This window comes from Juglans regia, chromosome 10, assembly GCF_001411555.2.
Source record: "Juglans regia cultivar Chandler chromosome 10, Walnut 2.0, whole genome shotgun sequence".
Taxonomy (NCBI): Eukaryota; Viridiplantae; Streptophyta; class Magnoliopsida; order Fagales; family Juglandaceae; genus Juglans; species Juglans regia.
This window is the reverse complement of record NC_049910.1, coordinates 14358053-14368338: the sequence shown is the minus strand read 5'-3', so window position 1 is coordinate 14368338 and position 10286 is coordinate 14358053. Positions and strand designations below refer to the sequence as shown.

General features: G+C 36.6%; 1 protein-coding gene across 3 annotated transcripts; it reads left to right on the top strand.

Moving 5' to 3' along the window:
* Positions 1–316: 316 nt before the first annotated feature.
* LOC109022291 (protein STRUBBELIG-RECEPTOR FAMILY 3-like) lies at positions 317–9982 on the top strand. Of its 3 annotated transcripts, none has more exons than XM_019005163.2 (17): positions 317–640; positions 889–1082; positions 2197–2326; positions 2418–2489; positions 4002–4067; positions 4186–4257; positions 4351–4422; positions 4514–4585; positions 4661–4726; positions 4896–4961; positions 5696–6093; positions 6203–6618; positions 7636–7904; positions 8518–8656; positions 8839–8975; positions 9062–9218; positions 9646–9982. In XM_019005163.2, the coding sequence occupies exons 2-17, from the start codon at positions 941–943 to the stop codon at positions 9742–9744; spliced, it is 2373 nt and encodes a 790-aa protein (XP_018860708.2). In that variant the 5' UTR covers positions 317–640; positions 889–940; the 3' UTR covers positions 9745–9982. The 3 variants fall into 3 exon arrangements, with proteins under 3 accessions (XP_018860708.2, XP_018860707.2, XP_035550443.1); XM_019005162.2 differs by having other exon boundaries at positions 878–1082; XM_035694550.1 differs by lacking the exon at positions 317–640 and having other exon boundaries at positions 773–1082.
* Positions 9983–10286: the final 304 nt, after the last annotated feature.

Below are 10286 nucleotides of genomic sequence, written 5' to 3'. Positions count from 1 at the left end.
AATTTTTTTATTTGTTATTCATACACTACTTACTTATTATGATAAAAAAGAAAAAAAATTAAAAGAAACATTATGTGATGTATAGAATGATTAGTAGAATTTCGAAGAATAAGCAAAAATTACCATGCTCAAAGTAGGAAGAAAACATAATTTCATGAACACGCGCCCGAACAGAGCGTGTCACGGTCATTTCACAGAGAAGATATAGATATGGAATGACACGCACGTAAACACACTGTTCCTTAGTTTAGTTAAGAGAAGAGAGAGAAGGAAGCGAAGAAGCACAAAACTTCAGAAAATATAAATAAATGGAAAGAAAAGAGTTTCAGAGTCTCGCAGAAACCCCCCATTGCACCTTTCTACGTCTCCTTTTTCTCTTTTTTCCCATCTCTTTCCAAAGCTTAGGGTTCTCCAAATTTAGCACCTTTTATATATTTTTTTTAACGTAATGTACTATTTTCTTACGTATCCCACTTAGTTGCTGTTTTCACTGAATCTTAGCTCCTAAGTCTTGCTTAATTCCTCTTTAAAAATTCTTTCGCACTTCTTTTTGTTTGTGATCAATTTTCCATTTCCATTTTTGCCAACTGCTTCGTAGACTTCAGCTCTCTTCAGCATTTTCCAAAATCCCTGCTGCTTTGTAAGTTTTTTCTTTTATATTTGTAGATTTTGTCTGTTCGCTTTTTTTTTTTTTTTTGATTGTATGTTTAAATATGTACATATATGTGTGTTGTCTTTTAAATATATAGGTGTGTGAGTGTTTTTGCTGAATTATGGGGGTTGTTTGTTTTTGCTTTTGGCGATATTGTCTGTGGGTGTTTTGGATTGCTGCGCTGTGATAACGTGTCAGTGACCGTGAGCTTAATTTTGCTTCTAGTTCGTTTTCAGATTCAAGGATGTCTTCTGTGATTGGATTTGCTGGAAAAGAATGAATTGAGGAATGGGGTTGAGTATGGCATCAGTGGGTGGGAAGAGATCTGCTATGAAGTCCAAGGATTTGAAGATCTCTGCACTGGTTTTGGTGTGGTTCTTGTGGATCTGGGCGGCTCCTGTTTCGCGTGGAGAGACTAATCCAAGTGATGGTAAGGGTATTTCGATTTTGTTTCCTGGGTATTCGTCTGCATTATGATTCTTTTTGTCTGTTATCTGTTTGGTTGCTGAGAAATTGTTGCAAAAATGAATAGAAATCAAAGATAAAATAGTATTTTTATGCCGACCTCGAGTCCTATGATTGTAAATTTTCACCGAGAATTTGGTCAAATAGCTCGGTCTAGCGCAGCTTATTCATGGTTTTTGTTTCTCAGGGGAATAATAGTTGTATTGAATAATTCCAAATTTAACTTTACTTCTTTCTTTCCCATGTTTTAATGGCTACCAAATAAAACCCTTTATTTTATGTCATTTTGCTTTGAGTTTTCTGGAGATGGACCACCAGTCTGAACAAATTCTTAGCTGGAAATCTTTCATAATAGTAATGCTTAACCGTTTTTCAATCAAAGTTTTCCAGTGCCAATAAAGTTTCTTGGTGTTGTAGCAACACAGCTTCCACCTTCATTGGGCTTAGGACATTTAGGGTGGGTGGCTATTTAGTATGAGCATTCAGAAGCACCCCTGTTAGAGATAATATCAAATTAAGAATGACTAACAAAGAACCCAATGATAAAGGCTCCCAGCTTATAAAGATACTCCAAAGGCGTTGATTTGGGACAAAATATGGTTAAAGATTCTGTGATGTAAGATTCTGTGAAAGAGATAAAGTGAGACGAAGGATTGAATAAAAAGAAGTGATCCACAGGATTGAGCCTGGCATTGGATGAGGGCTCTGATACCGTGAAAGAAGTTGAACTATCATAGAAACTGAAATGGAAAAGAGAGGAGGAGAATTAGGGAGAGATTTTTTTTTTTTTTTTTTATAAGTAAATTACGGAGAGATTTTATGGGCTAAATCTTTATTATTATCAATTGTGGTTGAATGCAAAGTATAGGCCCCTATTTATAGGGAAATTACATGGAGATGAGAATAAGGTAAATATCTTGATCTTGTTTTGGATAATCAAATATATTGATCATGATGAAAATATTATCTCTAACACCCTCAAATGAAAAAATGAAGTGGAAGTGTCTGCAACACTGTTTTTTTCTATTGTTTCTATCAATCAGAACTAACATTATCTAGTGTTAATTCCGTTGAATCAGTGGCTGCAATCAATAACCTATATGTTGCAATGGGCTCCCCTCTTCTTCCTGGATGGGTTGCTACTGGTGGAGACCCATGTGGTGAAGCTTGGCAAGGCGTGGTGTGTACGAATACAGACATAATGAGAATGTATGGAAACCCCTATTCTGACAATGCACATCCATTGATATTTTCTAAACGTGGTTAACTGTCAGCTCTAATATGGATATGTGGGTTACAGTGTTCTCAATGGTGCTAATTTGGGAGGAGAACTGGGCAGTAATTTAGGATTGTTTGCTTCTATTAAAGCAATGTAAGTCTCTCTCTCTCTCTCTCTCTCTCTCTGCGTGTTCCGCATGCACACACATTGTGGTAATGATATCTATAGTTGGGGATATATGGTAGACTTCATCATCTATTTCTTCCAGTTTATTTATTGCTTTTTCATATTGTGCTTGATTCTACAGTAGGAGTTCCTTGAATTACTTGATAGACAAGTTCTAGTGGCTGAGAGCCCGTATCCAGGGCCCAGTTTAATTATTTTATAAATAATACTTGTAACATGCCTTTCATCAATAAATGCAAAGCTGGGTGTGTCATTTGTAGATCTGCTTTCTTATTCGTCATTGCTTGTTGGAGTATCCTGATTAGGGCTAAGCCGAGTTTGAGCGAGTAGTGCCTAGTCAAATATGGCTCGATTATTAAAAAATAAGGCTCGAGCTCGACTTGAACTTGAATTGAGTTTTTTTGGATGTCTGAACTCGACTTGAACAAGATATTCTCATATCCAAACTCAATAAAATGACAAAATATTTTACTCGTACTTATCAAAAAAAATATTTTACTCACATTTTACAATTAGAACCCCTAGGGGTTGGCTCAAGTGGTAAAGACTTTGGTCTTGGTGGTATGCTACCTCCAGGTGTAAGGTTCGAATCCTCTTGGGTGGAAACAATTCCTTGGAGCTATCGGACTAGGGGATTTTCCCCTTCAATTACTTGAGGTGCACTTGCGGGAAACTCCTTACTGAGGGCTTGTGCACCCCCAAGATTAGTTGAGACGTTGTTCTCAGACACCCAGTGCCAATCCAAAAAAAAAAAAAATACAATTAGATACAAATTTATTCTCACAATTACAATTATTGACAAATACAATTAAATGGCTACAACACCATATGACTATTTGGCTCTTATCCAACTCTAATCAATTATACTTGTTACTTGTAGAAAGTATCAGTATATTCATAACATTTACGTAATCATACTCATTAAATAGTGAATTATATATACACATATATTCATTGTAAGTACTACATATTCATATATAGGGAACTATATACATATATATCATTATGTATTTTTATATATTAATATATGTGTGTGTGTGTGTTAATATATGAGCAAGGTAACGAGTCGAGATGAGCTTTATATGAGCATGCTCGCGAACTTTAATCAAGTTAGATGAGTTTTATACTAGTTTGTATAATTTAATAATCGAGTCTAATTTTTTGTTTGCGAACAACCTATTTAATAATTGAATTGAGTTGAGTTTGAGTTTAATCAAGCGGAATTCGAGCTGCCTATTGCTTAGCACTGTTTATTAACAGCCCTAATCCTGATGCCTGATTTTGAATGTTCTGTCAGTTTCATTTATCAAGCTGGCTGATGTGCCCCTATGCATGAAAATTAGATATAAGAAGGGAAAGACAAGTCAGGAATCCAGTCTTTTTATGTTTATGTTATGGGATCTTATGGGTATTAGGCAGTCATCTTTCTTTTTGATACATTTGTGGGGGTCATATCCTTACTTTTTTTTTCCTTTGCAGAGATCTAAGCAACAACCACATTGGGGGCAGCATTCCGACCACGTTGCCATCTACGATGCAAAACTTGTATGCATTAGTCTTTAGCCAAATTAAAATTTCATTTCTGTAAATATTATATCTGCCTGAGTATGCATCTGTTCTGCATTCCAATGCAAAAGATATAATAATCTTTACTCCTTGGCAGTTTTCTTTCAGCTAACCAGTTCAGTGGAAGCATCCCGAGTACTTTATCCTCTTTAACTCAACTGACAGCCATGTAATTTTTTCCCTTGTCTACTTTTCTGTTTTGCTGGTTCTTACTAGAAGTCATCCCAATTTTCATAAGCCTATTTGTTTTTTGCCTTTTCAGGTCTCTTAATGACAATCATTTATCTGGAGAAATACCGGATGCCTTTCAATCTCTGACAGGGTTGATCAATCTGTAGGATCTCATTTATATCTGGCAACCTTCTCATGTCTAGATTAACTTTATAGGCTATTTATAGTTGATGGAGTCACTTATCTTTGTGCAGAGATTTGTCCAGTAACAATTTGAGTGGGGAACTCCCACCTTCTTTTGAAAATTTGTCTACTCTGACCACCCTGTAAGTATTTTGTCTTGGTAAGGCTGTTTAGATCTGCTTTATCTCTAAGTATAGTGCTAACTTCGTAGTTGTCAGACGCTTGCAGAACAATCAGCTTTCTGGGACCCTTGATGTTTTACAAGATCTGCCTCTGAGAGATTTGTATTCTTCTCAACAATGCTTTAATTAGAAGAAATCTCATTTTCTTATGTTTTTAATTTGAGAATCATGCAGAGGTTTTATAAATTTGTAGGATAATGTTGCCTTATCATGCTTCAATTGCTTATACTTGTTTTTTTCCCTAATGAAAACTGTCCCTCTTGTTTAACAGGAATATTGAGAATAACCAGTTCTCTGGACCAATACCTGAGAAGTTGCTAAGCATCCCATACTTCAGGTGAGAACCCCGAGCCTTCAATTAATTGGTTTATTTCCATTTGAAATATGACCATCAAATATATGACCTGTGTTGGAAACGAGATATATTTCAATAATTGAAGTGCATTCCACCAATTTAGAATTTTTCTGAAATGAAGATTCTTTCTTGACCTTTACAGGAAGAGTTTCTTAAGAATCAACAGCTTAGAAATAGCTATAGATAGATAAAAGAAATTGATGTAGCGCATTCCATGTTTTTCTGATTTCTGCTGTCATTGGCAAAAAAATGACCAATGTTAGCTCCCTTTAAACTAGCAGGTCTGGAAACCTTATTGGATAAACTAATGAGCTACCTTTAGATTTGGGGCTCTTTTTCTTGGCAAAATAGCTGGTGATAATTAGACAAAATATCATTTCTTCCTGTCTTGCAAATTTTTGTTTCACATGGATTTCCATGCAGCAGGCCCACAACGTCAACGTATCTACCATTCATGTTTCTGAGCAGCTCTAAGAACAATCAATGTTGTGATGTATACCTATACAATAACATTATACTTATCGATGACTGTACTTTTGCTACCACAGCTGCAGCTGTCAACTTTCATTTTATTTGCTTGCAGTTAATGTGTCTGTCTTGCTTTGATTTAATTCTGCATTATGTTGTTGTCAACAAAAGAGTAAACAGCATTCCACGTAGTTATGCTTGTTAGTTTGCACACCTGTTTTACTAATATTTTGGTAATTGCTATGCAGGAAAGATGGAAACCCATTCAATACTACCACTCCTCCACTAATAACTCCACCTACATCCCCATTAAAACCTCCACCAGTGGGTCCAGCACCTCCATTTTTTAAGGGACTATCTCCTGAACGTATGCCTCCGAAACAGGCTGATGGACCATCTGCAACAGGGGAATCGAATTCTGAAAAAACGAAGAAAGTTTGGACCACTAAGCGGGTGGTTGGAATATCAATTGCGGCGGTATTTTTTCTGGTGATTCTGGCCCTGGGACTTGCACTCCTTATCCCATGGTTTAGCAGACGAAGGGAGGATGACAGATTTTCCAGGCTACATCAAATAGGTGCATATGAAACTGACAGGCAGAATCCTAGAGACAATGGATCTTTATCTCCACCAAACAATGAGAAAGGTAAAAAAGTATTTCTGATTTCCCAATCAATTTACTATTAAGTTATCCGGTGCCTAATCATAATGTTTATTCCATTAATTTTTTTATGCATGGCTGGATTTTTGAACAGTTCAAAAGGGGGCAGTTGTGAGACCAAAGGAGGACCATCAGGCAGAGAATAGAAGAGTAGAAGTGATTGCAAAATCAGAGGATGAGAAAGAGAGAAATGTGCAGAGATGGGGTACACTACCAAAGGAGAAAGACATGAGTACATTTGATATGCAACTGATGCATCTTACCCCTTACCCTCCCCCTCCCCCTCCTCCCCCTCCTCCCCCTCCTGTTGAAAAGGTCATTGCAGCGCCAAAATTGCCTGCCGAAGTGACTACAATGAAGCTTCCCTCCAAAACTCTATATCCCCCCACTCGTGCGAAGTCTTTCACAATTGCATCCCTTCAGCAATATACAAACAGCTTCTCACAAGAAAATCTTATAGGACAAGGAATGTTGGGGACTGTTTATAGGGCACAGCTTCCTGATGGGAAGGTTCTATCTATAACTATGATTTCATTAATTTATAGCAACTACTTTGTTGTGGATTAATGACTGGAACGTATCCTGGGCTCTCATTACTTTAAGCATTTTTTGCTCCTTTTTCTTCTAGCAATTTGACTATTCTCAATATTCTTCTTGTACGCTCTTTTCCTTTTATCAAACGTATAGGTTTTTATCTTTGTAGCCTCCAAGTACTCGTATTACTGACTAAAAACTAAATATGAGATATAACTGAGCTTGCATTGGAATTGAAAACATAGAAGAGGAATGGGAGCACTAGTTTAGTAATATTCAAGCTACAACATCATCTCAAATAACCTTCCAGGAAGTAGTGAGAAAGTCATTTGATTCATTTCAGTTACCACATCATCAATTGCTGTCTTGATGTTCCCTGATTCTTAAAATCGTGCACAGTATGAAATGTATGAAAATTGTTTTGGAAACATGACTAGTTCTTAGTCGCCTCTGGTATTGTACTTGTAGGATGATGTTAGGGGTTTGTTTCTCGTTTACTTGGTTGCTTTTACTGGTATTCTTTCAGGATACACATTATTTTCACAATAATAAATTATCTCACTTTTCTAGTAATAATTACATTCTGTGCCCCACACAATTGCTCACATCTTTATGTATTTGCATTAAAACAGCTTGCTATATAGAAGTTAATGCTGAAAGATAGTCAATCCCCTTTATTAGGATTTCATGTTTATCGTCAGAAATAAGTTCTTACCATGCCAAATTTGACTATCATCCTATTCAGTGACTGTTTTTCTATTTTACCGTGGGTCCTGCTGTTTCGACTTCTTGTTCAACATAAATATGATTAAATCATCAAAGGATTATTGTATCATAAAAACTTTTTGTATTTATATGCTTTTTGTATCCATTATGGAGGTAGTCAATCTAATATGTTCTGAATTGTCTCACTCTTATGTACTGCAATTGTTTTATGTTTTGTTTAGAATGGCTTCTGATACTTATATTTGATCTTTTTGGATTCTTTTGTAGCTACTTGCAGTCAAGAAACTGGACAAGAGAGCTTCCAGTCAGAAGGACGATGAATTTCTTGAACTGGTAAACAACATTGATAGAATCCAACATGCCAATGTTGTTGAACTTATCGGTTACTGTGTAGAGCATGGTCAAAGGCTTCTGATCTATGAGTATTGCAGTAATGGGACACTGCAAGATACACTACACTCAGATGATGAACTTAAAAAGAAACTGTCATGGAATGCCCGCATTCGGATGGCACTTGGAGCTGCAAGAGCCTTAGAGTAAGTCAAATAACCATTGAGATGATAGTTTGTGATCCAACTTGTTAACTTCGCTACTAATAATGGGTTTAAAACATACATCTTCAAATTGTGGCCAGATGTAACAGATTGAGTAATCTGTATGTCTTAAAAGTGAATGCAGTCCTGTTAGGGCCCAGACATGCTCAAACATGATACTATCGATTGGGAGATGACTCAAGATATTAACATTAATTAACTATGCAGTGGTTGGGAATTTTCAGCTAATTTTTCTGAAATGATGAGCAAAAATATATTGAGTAAATAGCAGATATAAAATAACAAGTGGATATGAACAGATCATCATGGACAATAACCCCTATATCACATTAAGAGGTCATGAATTTGGTTCATCTCTTGGGTCGAAAGGTGGGATCAAGTGTGAATGCAATATAATGGTTTTACATCAGTTGAGCAAAGGAAACTTTACTAGTACTGTTCTCAGATCTCTAATTAATCTATAAACTGGTCAACATACAATTGAATAAGAGAATATGCGCAGGAGAGTTATCCTTGTTCTGTTGTGGCATAATATTTAAAAAGAGTCATGCCCTGTTTCTAGTACTGATTTCGTTGTGTTGTGTTCTGTGTGAAGGTATTTGCATGAGGTCTGTCAGCCTCCTGTCATACACAAGAATTTTAGGTCTGGAAACGTTCTTCTTGATGATGATCTTTTGGTGCATGTATCTGATTGTGGTCTGGCTCCATTAATAGCATCAGGCTCTGTAAGTCAGGTAAGTGATAATCCTTATAGATAGAGAGGTTTCTTGCTTCTATGGATATAGGGGAGTAACCATTATTTCTTTTAGAAATTGTGGAAAGCCTATTTTCTGAGTTTATTGTTGGATTGGCGCACAATTAATGATTATTATCACCATTGCTGCCACCATAACTATCTAAAGTTATTTAATTTCAGCTATCAGGAAGTCTGTTAACAGCTTATGGTTATGGAGCTCCAGAATTTGAGTCTGGAATTTATACTGAGCAAAGTGATATTTACAGCTTTGGAGTGGTTATGTTGGAACTTTTAACCGGTCGGATGTCCTATGACAGGTACAAATCATGAAAAAATTGTTCTTAAGATTTGCTTGTGCTTTTTTTATACAGTGAAGATTTTATCTTCCTCAACTTTTGGACAGCTCACGGACTCGTGGGGAGCAATATCTGGTGAGATGGGCAATACCCCAGCTTCATGACATTGATACATTATCAAGGATGGTTGATCCTGCTCTCCATGGAGAATACCCAGCCAAATCTCTGTCGAACTTTGCAGACATTATTGCTCGTTGTGTTCGGGTGAGCAATGTTGTTGATTTCTAGGATTTTGAGTAAGACCGATTTAGTCCATAATGGGGGGACTCCTCTGGGTCCTGACCATCCTTTTGTGGGTACACTTAGGTCAATGCATAAATGCTTCAAAAAGTTTGAATAGAATAAGCTTAGAGTGACAAATATTTATCATATACAACCAAATTTTCTCTCTCTGATTCAGGGTGGAACCAGAATTTCTAAGACAACCATAATTTCATATTAGAGGGGCCAAAGTATGAATGAGAAAATAAGATTTCTTATAGAAGCAAATGGGCTTAGGTTAATTTTTACGAGTCAAACCTGCACACCCCCACACACATATTTGTTAGAGTCCTCCCTTAGTTCGGTGTCTGCTTAGATTGATTATGCTCTTCTATCCAACTGATTTCCTAATCTGAAGCATAATTTGCAGTCCCAGCCAGAATTCAGGCCACCAATGTCTGAAGTTGTCCAAGACTTATTGGACATGATAAGGAAGGAGTCAAACAGCAGTGGATCAAATGGAGACTGAGTTAGATTAGGGAATGCAGTAGCGACTTCAGCTTATGAACGATGAAGTTGCAGAAATTACTCTGCAGGATGACAACCCAAGAAGACAAGTCTACCCTGAACAGGCTGCGGATGAATGCGTGGGCTAACACACCCAAAACTGTTACCTAGGAGTCTTCCTGTCAGCCGCAGAACTTTTTGGTCCTGAAGAGTCCAATTCTTATGGTCCATTATTCTTGATCATTCTATTGTTGATGAAACAAAACATAGATGTGTGTACCCCATAAATGTGCTAACTTATTGTTTCATAGTTGTTTTTATAATGAAATTTTTTCTTCTTGTTGTGTATCCTTTTGAGTTGTGATTCAAGTTACTTGTCCATTTATAGAAATGAGAGATGCCGTCTATTTCTTATCATTACCAGAGCCATGCATACTGATTACATGCATTTAATGTGGTTTTATATGTCAACATTTCACTTAAACTGTCACATCAGAACATATAATTAGAGATGATACAATCTAGGTGAAGAGTAGTATTGCTCTTTAAAAATTCGACAAGAAT